The sequence below is a fragment of the Salvia hispanica genome, chromosome 5, assembly GCF_023119035.1.
Source record: "Salvia hispanica cultivar TCC Black 2014 chromosome 5, UniMelb_Shisp_WGS_1.0, whole genome shotgun sequence".
NCBI classification, from domain to species: Eukaryota; Viridiplantae; Streptophyta; class Magnoliopsida; order Lamiales; family Lamiaceae; genus Salvia; species Salvia hispanica.
The window spans coordinates 26,859,066-26,880,647 of NC_062969.1; the positions used below are offsets into that span (position 1 = coordinate 26,859,066).

The 21,582-nt window shown below is 34.0% G+C and overlaps 4 protein-coding genes across 7 annotated transcripts; 2 read left to right on the forward strand and 2 right to left on the reverse strand.

The window, feature by feature from the left end:
- Window positions 1-316: 316 nt before the first annotated feature.
- LOC125190925 (SPX domain-containing protein 4-like) lies at window positions 317-3,277 on the forward strand. The gene is made up of 3 exons (XM_048088347.1): window positions 317-809; window positions 2,340-2,505; window positions 2,617-3,277. Exons 1-3 carry the CDS (start codon window positions 567-569, stop codon window positions 3,087-3,089), a joined length of 882 nt encoding a protein of 293 aa, XP_047944304.1. The 5' UTR covers window positions 317-566; the 3' UTR covers window positions 3,090-3,277.
- A 675-nt stretch (window positions 3,278-3,952) lies between these two features.
- LOC125186314 (vesicle transport v-SNARE 13-like) lies at window positions 3,953-7,456 on the reverse strand. The gene is made up of 5 exons (XM_048082665.1): window positions 7,154-7,456; window positions 5,268-5,326; window positions 4,998-5,186; window positions 4,519-4,689; window positions 3,953-4,316 (listed from the first exon to the last, which is right to left on the reverse strand). Exons 1-5 carry the CDS (start codon window positions 7,245-7,247, stop codon window positions 4,164-4,166), a joined length of 666 nt encoding a protein of 221 aa, XP_047938622.1. The 5' UTR covers window positions 7,248-7,456; the 3' UTR covers window positions 3,953-4,163.
- Window positions 7,457-8,394: 938 nt separating this feature from the next.
- Window positions 8,395-14,965, reverse strand: LOC125188875 (SNF1-related protein kinase catalytic subunit alpha KIN10-like). 4 transcript variants are annotated; one of them, XM_048085948.1, is made up of 12 exons: window positions 14,816-14,965; window positions 13,793-13,982; window positions 11,944-12,128; window positions 11,658-11,840; window positions 11,423-11,554; window positions 10,708-10,893; window positions 10,320-10,409; window positions 10,168-10,251; window positions 9,874-10,011; window positions 9,410-9,652; window positions 8,834-8,993; window positions 8,395-8,734 (listed from the first exon to the last, which is right to left on the reverse strand). In XM_048085948.1, exons 2-11 carry the CDS (start codon window positions 13,977-13,979, stop codon window positions 8,880-8,882), a joined length of 1,542 nt encoding a protein of 513 aa, XP_047941905.1. In that variant the 5' UTR covers window positions 13,980-13,982; window positions 14,816-14,965; the 3' UTR covers window positions 8,395-8,734; window positions 8,834-8,879. The 4 variants fall into 4 exon arrangements, with proteins under 4 accessions (XP_047941905.1, XP_047941902.1, XP_047941904.1 ...); XM_048085945.1 differs by having other exon boundaries at window positions 8,395-8,993; XM_048085947.1 differs by having other exon boundaries at window positions 8,395-8,993; window positions 14,735-14,945.
- A 3,708-nt stretch (window positions 14,966-18,673) lies between these two features.
- LOC125186351 (transmembrane protein 230) lies at window positions 18,674-21,406 on the forward strand. Its single transcript, XM_048082702.1, has 3 exons — window positions 18,674-18,925; window positions 20,448-20,753; window positions 21,061-21,406. Exons 2-3 carry the CDS (start codon window positions 20,477-20,479, stop codon window positions 21,138-21,140), a joined length of 357 nt encoding a protein of 118 aa, XP_047938659.1. The 5' UTR covers window positions 18,674-18,925; window positions 20,448-20,476; the 3' UTR covers window positions 21,141-21,406.
- The last annotated feature ends 176 nt before the right edge of the window (window positions 21,407-21,582 follow it).

The window sequence follows — 21,582 nt, forward strand, 5'->3', positions numbered from 1 at the left end:
GAAAGAACGAGAACGATGTGGAGTATGAAGATGAGTTTCTGAAATTAAAAAAAATATATCAGAAGGAAGTGGATTGGTGTTCTTGAAAGGAGACATGGATGTGAGAAAAGAGAAATATAGGAAAAGAATCGACAAAGGGAAAAGTCGCTCAAATCTTAAGTACATACCTTTAGAATATTATACTATATTTTATCAATATCTTCTTTAATAGTATTGAATTTTATTAGATTTCAAAATTAATAAAGATATAAATGTAGACCAAAAAATATTTTATCCGATAAAGTTGGCCATTAATTTGATCTAGTAGTTGGTTTCTTCGTCATTACTCAGAAACGACGAAACCTTGCAACAAGAAAACCACTTTGATTATATATAAAATACGTGTCAAAAATGTGCCTGCAAATATAGGAAATGAATGATCTGTTACTGATATAGAGTATTCCAATTTCCAAAGCAGATTCTCCGCACGAACTTTTCTTCCACAATTTGCCGGCGTATCTGTCCCGCGGGAACAATCTAATCAATCGGGAAATTGAATTTCAAAGGTCAACTGCGACGAATTAATTATGAAATTTGGGAAAGAATTCAGGATTCATTTGGAGGAAACCCTACCGGAGTGGAGGGACAAGTATTTGCAGTACAAGCCCTTGAAGAAGCTTCTCAAGAGTATCCCGCCAGCTGATAATCCGCCTCCGGACGGCCCCTCGCCGGAGCTTCACGAGTGGTTCGTCGGAATTCTCAACGAGGAACTCGAAAAGTTCAACGATTTCTACGTCGATAAGGAGGAAGACTTCATCATCCGCTTCCAGGTTTTTTTCTTGATTAATTCCAGTTACATAATTTTAGTCAAGAGGTTTATACTTTATAGTTTATACTGTAGTGATTTAGATTGATTCTATTGAAACTTGAGCCTCTCTTGTTCGGATTCCTAGCGTCATCCACTAAAAACTTGGATTTACTTTAGTTACATTGTTGAGTATTATGTGTGTGAATTGAATTTTGGGTTGGTGAGATGATAAGGTTCAGCAACTTACTGCTTATGAGAATCATAAATCCCTCCTTCTCAACGTAGATACCGTCGAACTTTACGAAACCAAGAAGCTGCCCTGTAAAATGAATTGGTGCTGAATGCAGGCAGGGCTGTTTAGGATACCTGGTGAGGAATGTAAGTGTAATCTATTGTTGGTGTGAAACTTAAACAGATATGGTGCTTATTGAGGCAATTTGGAGATAGAGGTAGCTCAATGAGTATGAGTGACACTTGTAGTGAGGAAAAAAAATGACTATATAAGCTATTATGAAAGTGGAATTCAGTGTTTGTTAGTTGGAGGGTTCAAAAGAATCTCCCATGGCATATTCCATCTCTTCATGTCATTTATTTATTTGACCTTGCTTGAATTTGCTAAATGGAACACATGTCTTTACATTGGCCTCAGTTGTGTCGACATAGTTAATTCATAGATACTTAACACTTTTCTAGAAAGCGAATATCGATGCGTAAAGGGAAGGGTAGAATATGGTTAATGCGAATGAGATGCTGTCAAATTTGGGTGATTGAAGTTAGTTTGAACTCATGATGTGAAATACATGGAGAAGCGTTGAGAAAACAGTTATGGATTTTGTCTCTCCAAATGCTTGATCACTCGGAATATGGGAAAAGGAAATTGCAATCAGATAAAACAGATGGAACTTATGAAGTTAGCTTCATGAATTTCTGTCGAATTTGGTGTACTTTATAAGCTTCACACCTGCATCATTACTTTTAAGCTCCAATCTTGAACCCATTGGATGTTTTGGCATATCTGTGTATTGCTAAGGCATGACTCATCTTCATCAATGCTCTCATGCCTCATCAAAAGTAGCAGCTATATAGATAGAGAAATTCTCCAGTTTATTCATCAATGCTCTCATGCCTCATCAAAAGTAGCAGCTATATAGATAGAGAAATACTCCAGTTTATTGATTTAAACACTGAGATATAGTGTGCCCTTATACAGTTTGACATGAGAATTATGCTGAGCTTTTATAAGCCCATTCAAATTATGTAATTTCAATAATAACGAAGATACGGTACTCGGTATTTTCTACTTGAGGTATTTCAATGCAGCTGCTGATCTCTAGTTCTCTACAATTAAATCAAAGAGTGTTAACTTTACATGCTTGTTATTTGGATTGGTGGGGTTTATGGGCGTTGTTCCTTTTGTGTCCAGCTATAATGAAAATGATAGAAGGGTACAAAGAAGTGGTATATAGCATATGTGTTGCTAGTGGTTTACCAATAAGCATAACCAGTGACACACATCAGTCTGGCACTTGAACATTTTCATTTGTCACTTCAGGCATTGAAGGAAAGAATAGAAAGATTGAAGTCGAGAGGAAGTACAAATTCCGTGTTTACATCTGAGACTGAGTTTAGTGAAGAGATGATGGAGATAAGGAAGGATTTTGTCTCCATCCATGGGGAGATGGTCCTTCTAAAAAACTACAGCTCTCTTAACTTTGCAGGTTAAGTAGCTGAGTCATTATCTTTAGTGTGGTTATGAAGATCTTTCTCACTATCAACTGTTGTCTACTTCTGTTTCATTCATCTTAATTATCTTGTGCATACCTAATTAGGTCTTATCAAGATTTTGAAGAAATACGATAAACGAACTGGGGAATTGTTGAGTCTGCCTTTTACTCAGCTTGCTGTCCACCAGCCTTTCTTTATGACTGAACCAGTCACGAGATTAGTTCGTGAGTGTGAGGAAAATCTGGAGCTCCTCTTCCCACAAGAAGCAGAGGTTGTTGAGTCAACCTCCATTGAACGTAAGCAGAATGCTGATATACCAAATGCTTCTTCAGGATTAAAATTGGCACCTGGTGAAGAAACTGTAGATATATATAGGAGCACACTTGCTGCCATTAAAGCTATAAAATGCCTTAAGAAGGCAAGCTCCACCTATAATCCTCTGTCACTATCATATATCTTTGGAAACCAAGATAACGATGTCACAGGTGCAGTAACAGCAGAGAACTCTCCTCGTGATTCTCTTGTATCCCTGCCTAAAGAAGAGGACGCAACTGAAGATGTTTGTTCACCCGTGTAAAAACCGTTCTACGTCACTGTTGTTCTTTTGTCTTCCAAGAGTGTGCTGCAGTGTGATGTTTGAGAGATTGTGTGCTGTGTGATCTTTTCTCTTGAGAATATTACAATGCACTTTTATACTTGCTGAATAAGCTGCCAACTGATGACAGAATTTGCATTGCATTTTTTATGTAAGGAGGTGTTTGGCTATGCTTATTGTGGAATGTCTCATAAGTTTATAAGTTGTCTTAAGTGTTTTGATGATTGAACTTCAAAGTCAGAGATAGAAAATTGGGGGATAAAACTAGAATTGTAATCGATGGAAATAACAAGTATAATATGCTTGTTCTATGGTGTAAGTTGTAAGTGAGTTGAGTTTCGTGAAATAGTTATTTTCAAATATGGATGATTTGTGGAAACAAGATTTCCTCTCATACTTTTCGTCGATGATTGATATTGGATTTAGGGAGTGTTTTTTGCCTTTGTTTGGCGTTTGGTACGCAAGTTAGCTTTATTAGTTGGGCCTGCAATTAACTTAAAAACTTGGTCAAAATGCTGTTGACAGTTAACTTTTGGACGAAACAGTTAAATATGGACAAAACATATACTACTATTGTTTATCAAAAACTCTCACTTAATGTGTAGGATAAAAAAACTTTTTCGAGCATTTTTAACAAGACAAATTTTGAATTTGTAGTCAAACAGAAATAAGATTCCACCTTCTTATGAGAATCTTTATTTGCTTAATACTACTACTATTACTACTGATGTAATGAAACCTTGCATGTGAACGCGCAGAATTATAAAAAGCAACATAGAAATTTACAAAAATTAAAATCAAAACCATATATTGCAATTGAATATTAGATAAAAGAATAGAGGGGATTTAACTTTATGTAATTCAAAACTGTTGATAAATATATATATAATTCTTTGCGAATACACAGACAAAACAAGCGCAAACATTGCAGTGCTTCACATCTAGAAACTTCAAATTTACAGCTACACAAAAAACAAAGGTAGTTGGCAGTTTCACTCAGAGCAATGGATCAAGAAGCATAAAAACAAGCACAATTACACACTTTAAAAGCCTTGGTTACTTGGCCAATTTAAAGTATAAGATCAGAGCAATCACGATAACCAGTACCGTGATTATACCACCTATCATCCACTTGTCCCGACTCATCCTTCTCGTCATGTTGGTTAAAATTTTCTTGCTTCTGCCTACGTTATTGTCAACACCACTCAACTGCAAGACAGAGACTACGGTTCAGCTGATTACTTGACTCTTCATGCTTTTTCAAGTAGAGAATAGACAAAAAGTTGAAAATTTTTTGATATCATTCTTCTTTTTCAAGTTTATAGCATGTTCTATTTATAGATAGAAACATACTACTGTTTCTTCAGATTAAAATTCAATCGTGAAAGGAGTAGTTGAAGTGAGGAAATACTGTGTTATCAGCATGCAAGAGAGACTGTCGCTGCTGATGCAAATCTTGAAGAAGTGAAACGCCAAGTTCTTCTGTTTCCAGCATGACCTTCCTACTATCCTTGATCCTGTTACTCGAATTATCCAGCCGTTCAGTTGTCACTAGTAATCTATCCCTTTGATTTGCAGACACCTGTACCAAGCAATGCAACATGCCACTAAATCAGTCAGTTAAGAAAAGAGGTGCAAATCACTTAGAAACAAAACTTATTAAGCTAAAGGATTTTCCATAAATGCATATAGAGGTGTGCGTGTGTGTGTGTGTGGATGCTGATTACACAGTATGAAAAACTATGGCTGATTGGTTTCTACAATTTTGTACCAAAAGAACCACCAATCCCCACACCATACATCCGAAAGAGAAACAGAGAGTAAATAAGTAAAGAAGACTAGGAAAGAGAATAAAAGACAGATACAGTCCAAAAAGCAGCAGAAACATACTGCAAGTGTATCTGCCAATCCTGCCTCCAGCAGCTCATCCCGGGCGGCTTGGTTCAAGTTTGTCGATACAATTCGTTTAACTTCACTTTTCAAATTGTTCAGATCAGACTTATACTCTCTTAACTTAGCAAGCAGCACTGCCTTAATATTTGGCTGCAAGGCACGAGCCTCCAAATCCATCTTCCTAATCTGAAAGACAATCAACCATTTTCAACTAAAAAAATTTAAAGAGAGAGAAAAGGAATGGATCTAATTTTAACCATTCTGTACCAATGCTTCTGCCTCATCCAGTCCAACTTTTATTTCGGAAATCTTCTGCTTTTTTTGCTCTGCAAACAAATGATATGATCATGCTCCCATGCATAAATTTCAGTCATAATTACAATTAACATTATGCAAAAGAAATTCAAAGAAAAAAGGAAGATAATACAGAATACCAACAATTATGACTAAGCACAAAAAAGGTAAAAAAAATTATTCATCTCAAATTATTCATCCCTAAACCCTAAACCACAGACCATGGGTATTTGCACTAAAACAATCTACTTATTACATTTGTCAATGAAGAACATAAGAGAGACCAGCCTTTCCCCTACCTACTACACAAAATATGTAATTAGCCAGAGTTCACAGAGAGAGTAACATAAGTAAGATGCCTTGTATTCCACACGTAGTTAGCCTATAAAAATGAAGAAAAAAACCAGTCCTATCACTAAATAGCCCTTTTGGGCATTCTATTAAGTAATGTAGGTGACATGTCCAAACTATGCCGTATCCTTGTGTTCTTGATCACTCTTCTGAGTAAAGGGGCAATAGTTGTTATATTATTCTATTCAGTTTTTCACTTGAAACTACAATGAGCATTTATCTTGTGCAGGTGAAGTATAAATTATATATAAGAAATAGGAGGAAAGCAATTACTCCAGACAAAACCAATCATTAGAGTTTATAATAATAATAATCTTTTAATATGAAAGAATCAATTCAGAATTCTGAAGTCTGAACACTCCCATGAGTCCCCTGAGTACAGTACAGATAACTTTAATGAAATGTTCAACATATAAACCAATAGACGAAATTCCCAGATATGTAGTAGTTTTATGGTTAAAAATCCATGACACAAGAAATAAGCAAGAAAACAACACATCGTTAGTGTAATCAGAATTGCGCCCAATCATCAGGAAGAACGTATGTACACAGAACATCAGGACCAGTTTCTGCTTTGATTTCATGTTAAGCATATGATGGAAGTCAAGAACAAGACAAAGACAAGGATATAATATAAGTCAGTCGTATGACCTACCTAAGGGAGTCTACCTTTATGGAGTATTGTTCTTTGTTGATTTGAAATTACAATTAGCACCTTTATACAGGTGAAATGCATATGATAGATAAAGATTGTGAGGAGATCACTCAAAAATCAAATCAATATCACAATAATCAATTAGAAATATTCTAATTTTACTCCATATGAAAGAATCAATTCATGACTTCACGACAGTTGGGGTAACTATCAAACCAATAATCAATAACACTTCAAAATGTAATCTAGGTAAGCATGTCATAGTATATCATTGCTGCAGCTGTGTTACAAAGAGGCAGAACTAAGTTTCAGATACATAATTGGACTTGGACTGCTGTCAAACTTTTCATACAACTTGATTTGATGCTCAAGTCTGCTTGGTGTGGAACTGTGATTCGAAACCAAAAAAAAAATACTAGCAAACAAGAAAATCCGGCCGTATCGTTTAGGTATGGACAGAAACCTTCACCACTTGAAATGCACATGATGTAACTTTAATACGCTAATAAGGTCATGAGTAACAAGCACCATGAAGAATTAAATCCCAATCGCAATTATGTAACGGAAAAGGTGAAAGAAAGTTGTTTAAAAAATCCTTAATAATCAGAACTGCAGTCTAAAATCACCTATTTTATGCCGTTAAATTCATATGCTAAAAAACTTAGGCAGCCATATCACAATCGTGAGTTCACATGTTCTTAAACAACAAATTTGTTTGAGATTGATTCAAACTACTAAAAAGATTAGACTTTTTAAGCGAAATCCAATCTCTAACAACAAAAAGACCAAACAATAGTAGAAATAACATGAGAACTGATTTGGAATCCCAAATTGAAATAGGGTTTCAACTAACCTCCATCAAGGTGGTTGGTTGACGCACACTTGTTGGACAAATTCGCAGAGAGCTCGCAATACTGCTTTTCGTAACCTTCGAATACGGCGCTCATTGTCCTAACTAATTTTAAGCAGAAAATGATAAATCAATGATCGATCAATCGATATTCCTGATTGTGAAACTACACAACAAAGATTCAAAAGCAATTGTCAATAAATTCCGAGAACAGCCGATGGATAGATCATAGATGTGTTAAATCAGTATTTGTAATTTGATTAAATTCAGAAAACTATCGGGATGGGTTTCCTCTTTGCCGACTACTTAATCCAACAATAATAATTCCTTTTTTTTTTTTGGCACGTAAATGAATTTTAGTGAAAGTATACTTAGTGTCTGGGATCTGATAGGAAATATAAAAAGATGAGAGTGAAAAAAGTAGAGAGAATATAGTAGAATGTGAATAAAGTATATAGAATAAAATAAGAAAGAGTAAAATAAGAGTGAGAAAAAGTATTGCTTCCTTTGTCTCACTTTAGAAGTCTTGAGTTCGGCATGTGTTTTAAAAACTTTAAAGGAAAGTTGATGAAAAAGATAGTGGAATATGGTCTCATTTTTATATATTTTTGTAATAAAATGTTACCAGTAGAATGAGGTTAGTAGAATGTACGGTCTATTATCTTTTTATGGAAGATTTTAATTAGGACTCCTAAAGTTGAACGGATTAAATGCATAATCGGGGGACTGCTAAAGTGGAACGAAAGGAGTACTATACATAAAAATGATCCAACTATGATAAAACTTCTGGAAAAAATGATTCAACTATAACGATACAGAAGGAGTACTACTCTTTTTAGAAATTTTTTGCTAAAACACCCTTCGTCCAACCCACACAATCTCCTTTATATTTTCCAGATTAATAATCATCATTTTACAGTCTTCTCATATGAAATCCCGATTTAGGACTATATTATGCCCAAAAATGTTTGGATCTCAAATCAATACTATATCCAAACACAATCTACATCCACTAATAATAATCTTGACAATAGATGATAATAAGTTTAAAAATGAAATTAGTGACGTATGAGAAAAATAAAAAGAAAAGGCTATGAGTATTATGGATGGATAAACAAAAATGATAAAATTAGACCATTATTGATAGATGTAGAGAGTAATAGTGAAGAATGAAACCGAAATCATTAGAGAGATAAACTTGCCAAAACATATAAAGAAAACTAAATTTCATGAACGAACACAAATGAAAAAGATAAAACAACTATTATGAACCTATATTAATATTTTATAGCAATCGGCCCTTCAAAATAGGATGAAACATGGTACTACAACAAAAACCTTGCCGCATTATTGAATAAAACTGGGATCTTATGAGAAAATAAACCTAAGCTCTACAGCTAATTAAGTGTTGACATCAACCTGCTTAATTGAAATTCTATTGCATGATTACATCAGCAAAGTTACAGCTGACATAACTTAGGTCGACTACCACAATATTTTCAGAGGCTTTGGTCTCTTTAGGATTGCATAATATTAGGACAACAAAAGTTACAGCAGATGGAATGTCGTTGCAGAAGCCAACTCCTGGCGCGTTGGAGCAAAATTTATCAGCTTGGCACGACGTTCATCTCTAAGGAGGAGATTCGGCACTTAGCTGGTAACAATTATATACACAAATATCACCTTGTATTTCTCCACCCCGGACGAGAAGATGTTTCACTGCTAAAATTCAGAGCACGCGTAGCTGAGCTAGGAATGCTGCGCATAGATCAAGGAAGAGGAACTGTGGACCCTGAACTCTCTGCAGATCGAGCAAATACTTGTCTTCGCGGGTCTTGTAAAGCTGAAAATAATTAGACGATTTGAGCATGGAAAAAACGAACACTAACATTAACACTTATCTTAATCGATGAATGAGTTAGTAGTTTCTGGCACAAGGTTTACAACCATCATTAATAAAGACTCCTAAGTTTCAGAATCTATATCCTTATGTCAGTAAGAATCTCTTCAAAGTATTAAGGGTTAATCATATACGTATCCCCATTTACTTTCAGCGTTTTCAGGAAAAATGTCCTCAACTTATGTTTTCTCTCCACAATCGAAACATAGTGAAAAGTTTGATTTATGTCGCCTTAATTTAGCGAGAGAAATAGAGTTATTTGATAATTAGTACCATCTTAGTTATTTGATAACGTTGTGTGCAAATATAGAGTTACACGTATAATGCAGAGAAAGAAAGGCATTAATTAAAAATGTTACCTGCACTTCAAATTTGACCACATGCTGTGGCTTAATATTGGCACCATGCTCGACGATAGAAGATTCATCCTCAAAATAATTGTTGTCGTGCATAGAATTATTAACTGCTCCTTCACTATGACCAGGATCGCCAGGAACCCATCTGCATTTCATGTTGTACTGCCCAATCTTTTTCCAGTAAACATTCAATTCTTGAAGAGCTTTGAGAACTTCAGCCATTATCTCGCGTGGATGGGCTCGAGACTACAAATAAGTCAATATGATTAAAAAAAAAAAAGATGTATCATATCAAACAGAAACAAACTAATTTAGTTTGACATTCTATGCCCGAATCCCCAAACAAGAAAAAATTAAATAGTCAAAATCATCGCTAAAACCATTTAAAGATTACAAACCAGCTCACAGAAAATTTCTGTTGTCAAGGATGATTCAAGAATGATACAATGAGAAGCATGCCGACTAACCTGGAGTCCAAGTGCCCATTTCCTCTCGGATGGAAATTGCCTTCCCCCCAATTGTTGATAGTCGATAGCTCCAGAAGACCGTTGCCCAACAGGAGAGGCTACAGTCTCACTTGGATTAGTTGAGTTATATCCGAGTTCCTACACAGGTAGGGATTACTCAGAACACAAACATTTAAACAAGAAATTACACACATTAGAAAATCAGAAAATCGAGATTAGAAAAAACGTAAGTTACAACCATATAAAACTGCAAACTTGATATGTACATAAGCTGAAGTTTAAGAGAGAGCGCACCACAGTTTCTTGAAATTCAGATCCAAGGTAGCCACCAGATACACGAAACCTGTTGTCTAGCAGCAGATAATACGTAACAGTACCCTGAAAGACATTCAAGATATAAGAAAGCTTGAACATAAAGCATAACTAAGATACAGCCATATGCTAACCTCATTTTGAACTCGATTTTGAATAGAATCAAGAAGCACATTCCTGTCGAATCCCATATTAACCACTTCATGAAGAATCTCTTCGTCAATCTGCACAAAGACATCACAATCAATTTTTTGTCATGATACCATAGTGTGCAGCCACAATGCAAGAGAATCAGATAAAAAAAAGACTGCCAATTCATAAGAAAGAAAGCATCATAGTGGATACATATATGAGTTGAAATCAATGAAAAGACCAAACACCTGTAGAATCACTAAAAGATGTAAAATAGAAACTTAGAAATATTTAGTCACAGTATATGTGTTCCTAGATTTGCTTACGTGTACAAGAAACATCATGCATGCTTTATAAACATCTAAATAGAGCACTACGAGCTATATCAACCTTTTTAGCTTGTTGTGTTGTATCTGGCGGCGGAACAGCTAAGTAGCGGGGCAGATGAGCTTGGAACCAAAGGTGAGCACGAATCTCGGGAATAGTGATACGCTTAGTTGGATCAACAATAAGCATCCTAGGAATCAAATCTCTAGCACCAACCGATAAATGGCTGGGGAGGGTATAAATTCCACCCTGCAATCAAATTAAACAAAATACATTATATGAATACAAATCCAGCTACCTGGAAATAATATTAACAATCGAATTAGCAGTAAACGCCATAAAATTATGGTGGGAGAACATAACAATGCACTAAAGGGGAACTTTGGAATACATCTTGGTCGGATATTGGGGGCATCAGACTTGCAATACTTGTACTACTGGATGTGGTATAGGATTAAGAAGCTTGAATAGCTAGTTAGGTTATACGGATTCAACTCTAGGCATGTTCGTACCTTGCTTAAATTAGGTTAATGAATCATTAGAAAACAAAATAAGCCAATGAGACATATTTAGACCGAACTCATTATTAGTCTTGACATGCAAAGTAAGAAATTCATGATTTGTTCAATTAAGAGCTGTTTCACACTTCCAAATCCTCAAATTGTAAGCTAAATGTTTCAACAAAAAACAGAATATTGATTAAGAGATACCAACTTTTCACTACTATTGCTGAGCTCCAGATTAGACAAAGTAATGGGTCTCAAGAGTAAGTCCATACCTTAATTTTCTTGAAAAGATTAGGAATGTTCTCATCATCAAAGGGAAGGGTGCCGCAAAGAAGTGCATAGAGAATAACACCACAGCTCCAGACGTCCACTTCAGGCCCCGCATATAATTTACCAGATATAACCTATGGGAAAAATGAAATATCAGAGCTTTCCATATTTCAACTTTTTTTCTTTTACTTATTTATTCTTATCTTTTTGCCATTTGACCGGTAAAACTTTAAGCACCTCTGGAGCAGCATAGTTGGGGCTTCCACAACTTGTCTTCAGGAAATGACCATCACGCATGATGTTACTCAAGCCAAAATCAGCAATCTTCACGTTCAATTTAGAATCCAAAAGCAAGTTCTCAGGCTTCAGATCCCGGTGAACCACCATATTCCGATGGCAATATTCCACTCCCGATATTATCTGAAATTATCAGCAGAATGACAAAGACTCTACAAAAATGAATTTATAAACTGATTTGGATATTAGAAACAGCACTATAAGTCTATACAAGAAAAGTACCAACCTGCTGAAAGAAGATGCGGGCTTCATCCTCATGTAACCTGCCTTTCTCCACAATATAATCAAACAATTCACCAGATTTAACATACTCCATCACAACGTAAATATCAGATTGTGTCTCCACGACCTCATACAGGCGAATGATATGCGGATGCATAAACAATCTCAAAATTTTGATTTCTCGTCTAACTGCAGGAAGAACACCCACTCTTAGCAATTCATCACGGTCAAATAAATAAAAAACCAGGCTAACTTTAATGACATTGGAAATAAAAAGAGATCCAGCAAGGCAGCAAGTTACATTTACTTAGGTTGCAATTGAATTAAAGGTAGGGACAGTTAATCCCTAAAGGTTTTGCCCATATAAAGTTTTGAAATATCCAAGATAATCGAATAAGAATATTCTAATTACTCTTTTTATATATATTTAGTACTAATTGGCAATGAAATCCTAGCTGCTAAGTGGTGACATGCCATCAAATTTTTATTAGGTGCTTTGGGGATGTGGAGTGGAAATGGAACTAAAATTAATAAATAATAAATGGGTATCAATCATGCTTCTCAGGGAAACAAAGCCCTAACATACTTCGCCAGAACCGTCATTCCCATACCCATTTGCCTCAAACTGGTGGATTAGAGTAAGAGTGTATAATAAAGATCAATAAGACCCAACCATTGAGGTTTGGCTAAATTCTATGCCACTAAAACATGCAATTTTCTTAAACTAATTATGATATGCTGACACTTGGTGATGCAACCACACATTTTATCAGCTCTTCTTAATTCCCTACAAGGTAGAGGGGCTATCGCAGAAAGTCACCTATCTCAGTAGTTTCAGAGAGTCAGAGACAGTAATTACGTGTAGTAGGAGGAAGCGCCCTGGATCCCCCCAAAAAGGAATTTTCCCTATTCGAGACATTGATTTACAAAATCCTCCATCTTCTGGCTAGTGTTTCCATCCTCAACCCCACCACATTATTTTTATAAGCTAATTTTAATATTTTAGTAGGGTTTCATTGCTTTTATATACACGAAGTTCACACCAATTTCAGTTTTTAATCGAAACTAAATTTTGGCCAAAAATACACAAACTTGTCATTTTTGGAATTTGACCTGAAATTAAATTCCATCCGCAATTAATCCTACATGGATGCTGGACCTTGGTGACATGGCATTTCGTATACGATCAGCTCGCACTCTAAGTGGAAATTGGGCTAAAGAAGACACCACATTGAATGAATGGTAACTTGGGGACTGAATTTCCATTCTTTCAAATTGCTTTTGTTCTGTTTGGACAACATGCTAACTAATGTGATCACGATCTTAATGTCAGTCAATATATATGTACTGAATGTTGTGTATTATTCAGCCAAAAATATGAATTTTCGTAAAAAACAGAAATTGATGTAAAAACTCCTGTATTTACGGGCAATAATCTATAGGTAAAATTTAGAATTGATTAATGAGGCCAAAAAATACTAGTATCTGGAGCAGCATTGAAATAAAACTACCATGAAAAGGGTACAAAGGTGTTTCCCCAAAAGAACTGTGCAGATCTCAATGAAACCCAAGTAGATGTAACGTAAGAACACATATGTAGAATCATGACATACCTAGTGCTCGAGATAATGATTGAACATACACAAATCGAATGACACAGATGGTACCCAACAAAATACTTTAATAAGGTAAGTAACATATTTTTAGTTTAGGTTTTTTATCAATGGTTGTGGTCTACCTTGTGCTGAAAAGCGTCAAAAACAGAAGAATGAACAGATGAACGAAGTACAATGATCATCACAAAGTAATTAACAATAGTAAGTAAGCATCACATGCTTAGTTTACTGACTCACCTTTTTCTTCCATGTCCATATTCTTAATTTTCTTGCGGTTAAGGATCTTGACAGCAACTTTGTGGCCAGTCAATGCGTGTTCAGCAATTTTAACTTTACCAAATGAGCCAATCCCAAGAGTCTTTCCAAGCTTGTAGTTCCGCAAGAATGAATCCACGGTTCTTCCATCTTGGATTGTTCCATCCATTTCCTGCACACATATACAATGAAATTAAAGCACCAATTTCTGAAAAAAAAAACAAGCATAATGCATCAAAGATGAAAGAACTAATAACAGCCCAGAAACAAGACTGCTGTATGTAAGCAGTGAGCAGTCCAATTTCGGCCTTAGAAGCAATTATCACAAAGGGAAAGATTCAGGAAAATTTAGATGAAATATTGTGCGAAAACCAATTATGATACCAAAAAAGCACAAAACATCACATAGTTCAAAACTTTTTGAAAGGACAATTTTCAATTTGATAAAATAACCATATTTGAGGCAAGATTGCATTTTTTCATATCTTCTTCAGTAAACAATAAGGTTTCCTATTTCACACATCAAAGCACATGCTTTCTTCACCAGAAAGCAGCACTGGGAATAATAAACACCAAACAGCTAATTTAAACTTGAAAACAAGCAATCAAATCCCAAATTGAAACCAGAAAAGGGGCAATTCTTCAAAAAATTCGTAATTAAACCAGCCAGCACTTCACTGAACACCCTAAAGCTCCTATTTATGCAATGAAACAAACAATTCACCAAATTAAAAATGCACAGCTCCACAAACCCACTTCAGATCTGAGAATCCGTCTGAATAATAAATTTTCAAAAGAAGAAAGAAAGAAAAGAGGGAGACTGAAAATCCAGTCTTTAGTTCACTATCAAATAAAAAATAAATACTACAAATAATTATAGCTCAGAGCCCCGGTAAAATTCAAGAAGAGTGAACTTACACATACACAAAAACACGCAGAAGAATGCCAAAAACTGGGAGGTAGTGCAGTTAAGATTTAAAGAGAAGAAAATAAATGATAAATTACGAGTTGAGAGAGGGTGACTATGTGTGAGTGACGTGAACGGCGACGAATCGCCCTCTCTTCAATGGAATTTCACGAGATGATGAGCACAAGGCGATGCAGCGAAGCTCGATTGTTTCCCTGCGCTACCTTTTTTCTGTCATTTTCTCTCAATTTATTTCATCTATTTGTATTTCGACCCCTTAAAATTGTATAAATCCCATATTATGAATATTCTGTTACAGTGGAGAATCTCAATCTCTCGAGGGTAGATGTATTGTGCGTTAAAAACAGAAAAAATATTTATTTTTACACTATAGGATAAAATATAAATAAATAAATAAAATTATGAAATCTACCTTCGGACAAGAAAGTTCTAACAGTAGTAATTTAATTTTATTTAGCAACTCACGCTATGCAGTATGCAAGGCACAATATATTGTGTTTCTATAAAAGTACTCTCGTTCAAAAAAATATTTTGTACTTTTATTTCTTTCGTCCCATAAAAAATATGATCATTTTCATCTATCAAAAGTTATCTCCAACTCATGTATACATATGCATTAATTTATTTAAAACTTATATCACTATGATCCACCATTACACCTCATTAAATATTAGTATAATAATAATATGAGTCCTACTATTCATTAACACTGTTTTTATTTTAACAATTATGCATTACTTCTCGTGTCATTTCAAATACTCATATTTTTATTGGATCGAAGTGAGTATATAGTACTCCAGTCTAAGATCAATTATTATGGACCAAAAATAGAAGATAAAAATCACTACCTCCATTCTTAAAAATTACTATAAACTTTTAAATTGACACGCATTTTAATGCACAATCAGTAAAGTAAGATATGTAAAGAAAAATTGATAAAAAAAGTAAAAGATGTGAAGATAAAAAAATAGTGGAAGTAGTGTTAGTGAATTGTAGGGTCCATGTCCTAAGATAAAAAGTTTAAGAAATTTTTGTTTTTAAGAGACGGTCCAAAATGAAAATAATTAAGGACGGAGATAGTAATATTTATTAAAATTTGTAGTTCATAATATTGAAATCTAATATAAAAACGGTAAATACACGTCAACAATGTATAATTAATCATAGATATAGTTTTATAGTAAAACACCATCCACAAGAAATAAATTAATATAAATAGACTTTCATATTGAATTATAAGTTTTAAAAAAATATTTTTTAAACAATATTAATAGTCGAATAAATTGTAACATTAACCTCATTACTACAAATTAAAAAATTTTAATCATTCACAACTCATAAATGGGATTGAATTTATAGCAACAAAACAATGTGTATATATATTGATAGAAAGAAGGAAAGTATCGATCAGGAGTTTAGCACCTTGTACCTTAAGCATGAGGTCAGGGGTTCGATCCTTGTCCATGTGGATGGAGCAAACTATTTGGCCAGTCTCCTACTATTTAGTGCGCTGACCGTTGAAATGATGAATTAGTCGTTTAGTTATCGACACAAGAGATATCTTGAAAAACTAAAAAAAAAATAAGACAGTTCCTAAATCTGGATGAGCGAATTTATAGAAACCAAATCTCATACATTTATTGTTCAAATAAAAGTATCATGATTAAATTACAAAGTCCTTTCATTTCACCCCCTTATGGCCTGATTTCCCATATTATAGCATAATGTTAAATTTGACACATGTTTGTTAAGTAAGAATGAATCCAATGCTCAATTATAGATTCAATCATATACCTTATCATGTAATTCTACATCACAGTCTCCATCTTCTGATAAAAACAATCTTTATGCATGTATGCATAACATTATTCATTTTTTTACCTTTTTTCTTTTTCTCCAAATCATTTTCTACCATTGCTTAGTTGCTTGAGAAATTACCTTTTATAGCCTCTTTCTTCAATAGGGAATTGGGCAAAGCGAGAAGAAAATCTATTGAATTGAATAAGTAGATTCAATTTCGTCATATGCATAGAAGTCAGATTTCATTGGTCCTTTGGTTCTTTTTCTTTCGTTTTCCATGAAAATCTTCAGCATCAAATTTATTAAAAAATAAATTAAATTAAAACAAGTATTAACCAAAAATAAATGTATCATAATATTACAATTTGTAATTTCAAATCCATTTTACCTGTGCGAGGAATTTATGGTAATAATTCGTTCCGCCTAGTATCAATATAGAAATGAAGATATTAGTGCAAGGCTACTAATGTCAACTACCAATTCTTTTATACAATTTTCTTTATTTAAATATCATAGAACTTTCTTAATTTAAATTATTCTTTTCATAAACCTTATGTTATATTGAAGGTAATTTTTCGATAAATTATAGCGAAATCTTAATTTGCACATATACACATGTAAAAGTTCGCACGAAAAAAAATGTAAGTTGTATGCATATCTACCGACTTGTAATATAATGATGTTCATTGTAGTGTTATGATGAACAAGAGGCATCTCCAACCATTTCACTAAATTCAAATCCATTTTAGTGTAAATGTCATACTAAATATTGATTTTACTTCAACCATTTACACTAAACTCAAACTTAAAAGAATATTCTTTAAATTATATTTTTTTTACTCACAAAATTTGAAAATTTTTTAGATTTTGGTTTAGTGTAAACCTAAAGATAGGTATTTTTTTTTCAAAAACTAAAAATTGGATTAGTTTTTTAGTACTATTGGAGCTATATATCTATCTCATTTTAGGTTTTAGAGTACCCTTGGAGATGGTCTAAGTTCATTAGTTCAAGGAATATAATACCCCCAAAAAATATACTCCATTTGTTTGCGATCAGGGCTTTTAGTTTGATTCAACATAAATTATAAGAAATGTTAATAAGATTATAATTCGTTTGATAAGAAAGATGGTATACGAGAAGATATATAAAACAAATCAGAAATACGGGCTTCATGTTAAGATATGCAAAAATAAAATTTATTTTCATTATTGTTCGGTAGAAAAGAAATTATCTAAATTTGTATAATATATGACAAATTGGTGGGTTACATAAATATGGTTAAAGTTATAGTTTTGGTAAGATTAGAGATGACCCTTTTTTGTATTGGGATTTTTGAGTTAAGCTTAACTATGATATCAAACAATTAGAAATGTTCATATATAATTTTCTATCTTGGTATTACTAACTTATCAAACATGTAAGAGTGGATGAAAAAAGATAGTGAAATATGAGTTCCATTTTTATATTAATAATCTGTGAGTAACAATTATGGAACCAACTTATGAGTTATGATTTATAGTCAAACTGAACACGAGATTTCACCAAAATGGCAACCCAAGACTTCTGGATGGAGAAAATAATATTTAATTATATTCTTTAATTTGTATGATAAAAATGACATCCGCAGTATTCCAATGTCAATTGTAATTTTATAATGACCCAATGTCAATTTATATAAGTAAGTTTAATGTAAATAATATGTTAAATAACAAAAAATATTTAATACATAGTAATCCCTCTTTTCCATGGTAGTAAAGACATTTTATTTTCTGCACTCATTTTGAAAAAAATGATATTAAATAGTTAAAGTGACGAGAGAGTAAAGTAAGAGATAGAATAACGTAAAAAAGAGTCTTATCTATAATATTCTCTCTCTTACTTTACTTTTTCTTCATTATAACTATTTATAATAATTTTTTAAAAATGAATGTGCAAAAATAAAATGTATCTATTAGTATGGAAGCGGAGGGAGTATTATTTTGTATACATAATCCATATAATAAAAATTAAAAAGTGTAAATAATTTTACAAAACATTATTCCTTCTTACTCAACAAAATTACCCACTCATTAAACCACCTATAAAAGCCCAACAATATTTTTATTTAGCTAATTCTGGGCCACAATTTAAACGCAAGACATAAAAATAAATAGTAGAGTAAAATAATTTTCTTCTTGACCATCTTTCGTCACTCCAATCTTCAAAATCTCCGGCGAAACTCACAATCAACCACCACCACCGCCGCCTCTGCCCCCTTTTCTTCCTTATTCTTGCCGACCGACCAGCACGTCATATCCTCGCCGCGCTACCGTGAAATTGTGCTGGCCGCCCCCTTCTCAGTTTTAACTCAACGACATCAGCAAGCCTTAATCTATTTGTTCATCAGGTCAACTTCTTCTTCACCGATGATACATCTCTTCTACACCTGCGCTTCTTCTTCTTATTCATCTTCCTATCCCAGTCCACTCTTTGTAGGGTTTTTGTAATGAGATCTGCAAGTTTTCTCAATTTCCTGAATTTGAATAATGGATCTATAAATTGGAATAATAGATTCGTAGTCGTTGAAATTTGACATTTGATTTTAATTCACATACATATACAGGAGTATCATTTTGTTTGATTTCATTTCGTGGACCGCATTAGGTTTGGAATAAACGTTTTTAATATTTTCTGATTTGGAATTTCACGGGTATTAACCGCTAATATCCACACATTTCTATCAAACTAAAGGCTTTTGTAAATAGAAAAAATGTATTACTACTACTCATTCAGCAAGTATTTGGTGGATGAGTTTAGGCGCCAAAAATCTTTTACTACTGTAATACTTAATGACATGCTTGGATGAGCTATATTCACACCTTTTCCTATGGTTTGATTTCTATGCGAACATGCTGGATGAAGCGTTTTTGTGGATTTAGTTGGTCTTATGAAAGCTTATTGGGTACTCTTTTAGTAACTAGTGTTCCTTGTGGTGAAGTGGTGTTGCTCTCATTGTTGTTTATATGATTATTGGTAAACGTCTATAGTGGGAAGAGCATTTGGTTGATTTTGGAGTTTTGAAATTTTTTGCTGATTATATGGCGTGTTATTTGGGAATTTTTGATTGAGGGTGATGATTGATTTGGATTAATGTGAATTTTAGATTAAAGAGGAAACATACCTGTGAATTCTGTTTGACCCCGAACCAGAAGGAAAGTTTTCATTCTTAGATATATCAAAAGATGTAGGAATTTCTTCGTGTACTCCTTAGATATCAGCTGGTCCGATCCAGATATGTTTAGTATTTAGAAATAAATGTTAGGTTTTGAGCACCATTTACATATATTAGCCTACGGTCTAGAGATTGAGGAATTTAACTTTTTGACTTTTACGATATGTACTTCACGGTTCACGGTTCACACCTATATGAGTGTTTGATATTGTTGCACTAGCCATTTTGCTCTGCATAAGCTATATTTTATGAGTATAACTTTTTGGAACTTTTGGTTGAGTATAGAAGTCAAGGCCTATGGATATTGCTGCATCTCACTCTTTTATTAAAAGCACATATTGTATTTGAATGAATTCATGCATGAGCGTTTTGTGTATTTACCTTTTCATGTAATGGTTAGTTAATTGCAATTTTCCTAAGCTTTTAGTTGGTGCAAATAGACTGGGATGTTTTTGAATATGTAAACTGATGAGAAATTGAAGTAAATGGCTTAATTATCACATGTTGCAACCATCATATTGCATATGGTGCTCCTAGCTTTGAATTTGTTATAAGGATATACTTCTCTATTGCCGCATTGGAGGTGTCGTTTGGCTTTTCAATTTTCTCCATAGTATTTTGTTGGTCTTTTCAAAATTCAAATATATCCTCTTGTGTTTTCTATTGAAGCTTTCTTATTTTTTGTGAGGTGCTCCAGGGATATTTCTATAAAATAGACTTACAAGAATGGCATCTAGACGGAACGTCCGATATAGTCGTATTGCTGATGATGACGATGACTATAATAATGGTAGTGGTCCAAATCGACATGACCCTAGATTTGATTATGCTCCCAGAAGCTATGACAAAGTTCCTTGGAAGTCAATAGTTCTTGCAATCTTTTTACTGCTTCTTGGGTGTCTGCTTATCTTGCTTGCAGTTTTCATCTTCACTGGTCACATGGGAGGCGAGCTCTCCCAAGCTTATGGCCTCTTAGGACTAGGTTTGCTGACCTTTGTGCCAGGTATTTCGATAGCCTCTTTGTTCAATTATTTAGTACCTTTTGGCCTAGAGAATGATTATAAGCACTAGATTGCATTCTATATGGTCTTCCTGAGGGGTAATCCATAACTCGTATACTCCACCTGTTGCTACCCTCTTTTATGTGCTGTATGCCTCTGCCTCAAAATGTTTGGTGCAATGTGTTTGCACATATAAATAGTTTATAATCCGAAATCCTCCATAGTCCATACTATCGTAGATGCATCTTGTTTGTGTAATTTCTTGCGCATGACTCAGCTTTTATACTTACTATTATGAAATGATTGTAGGCTTCTATGAAACTCGGATTGCCTACTATTCGTGGAGAGGTGCCCAAGGATACCGGTTTGCCAACATTCCCGACTATTGAGGTTTTGCTTTGTTTCTAGTCGTGCCATATTCGTTTTTTACGCAAGATTCCTCTGTAAGAACTTGTGGCGTATTCATGTGTATAATACGTAGAACCAAGTGTGTGTAGTGTGTAAATTCTTGATTTAAGTTTAGCATAATTCTGGTGCCACACACTGAACTGTCGTTTACAAATGTCCGGATCAGATAGATTTTTGTGGTGAATCAATGAGCTAGCTGCAAATTGACAATGGCATTAAGGATCATTTTGTTGGTTCTTTTATTTCAGATTGTATGTCATTTTCTACCCTTGGTTATTTATTTATATGTGATGTGATGTGATGTGATGTGATGTGATTTATTTTACATTGTAAAGCGTAGCAGCTTGCCTATTCTAGTCAACCTTAATGTGTTTATCCCTAAACTAAAGTATGAGTATATAGTAATACAATTCATAAATCTCA

What these genes read in the sequence shown, in the direction of transcription:
- LOC125188875 (XM_048085948.1), bottom strand. Translation starts at nt 13,979, where the DNA reads ATGGATGGAACAATCCAAGATGGAAGAACCGTGGATTCATTCTTGCGG. An exon ending in CCCGCATCTTCTTTCAGCAG is followed by an intron (nt 11,841 to 11,943) that starts GTTGGTACTTTT and finishes TGATAATTTCAG; the next exon opens with ATAATATCGGGAGTGGAATA. An exon ending in AAAATCGAGTTCAAAATGAG is followed by an intron (nt 10,252 to 10,319) that starts GTTAGCATATGG and finishes AATGTCTTTCAG; the next exon opens with GGTACTGTTACGTATTATCT.
- LOC125186314 (XM_048082665.1), bottom strand. Translation starts at nt 7,247, where the DNA reads ATGAGCGCCGTATTCGAAGGTTACGAAAAGCAGTATTGCGAGCTCTCT. An exon ending in AACCAACCACCTTGATGGAG is followed by an intron (nt 5,327 to 7,153) that starts GTTAGTTGAAAC and finishes ATTTGTTTGCAG; the next exon opens with AGCAAAAAAAGCAGAAGATT. An exon ending in GATTGGCAGATACACTTGCA is followed by an intron (nt 4,690 to 4,997) that starts GTATGTTTCTGC and finishes TGCTTGGTACAG; the next exon opens with GTGTCTGCAAATCAAAGGGA.
- LOC125190925 (XM_048088347.1), top strand. Translation starts at nt 567, where the DNA reads ATGAAATTTGGGAAAGAATTCAGGATTCATTTGGAGGAAACCCTACCG. An exon ending in ACTTCATCATCCGCTTCCAG is followed by an intron (nt 810 to 2,339) that starts GTTTTTTTCTTG and finishes TTGTCACTTCAG; the next exon opens with GCATTGAAGGAAAGAATAGA. An exon ending in CAGCTCTCTTAACTTTGCAG is followed by an intron (nt 2,506 to 2,616) that starts GTTAAGTAGCTG and finishes ATACCTAATTAG; the next exon opens with GTCTTATCAAGATTTTGAAG.
- LOC125186351 (XM_048082702.1), top strand. Translation starts at nt 20,477, where the DNA reads ATGGCATCTAGACGGAACGTCCGATATAGTCGTATTGCTGATGATGAC. An exon ending in TTTGCTGACCTTTGTGCCAG is followed by an intron (nt 20,754 to 21,060) that starts GTATTTCGATAG and finishes AAATGATTGTAG; the next exon opens with GCTTCTATGAAACTCGGATT.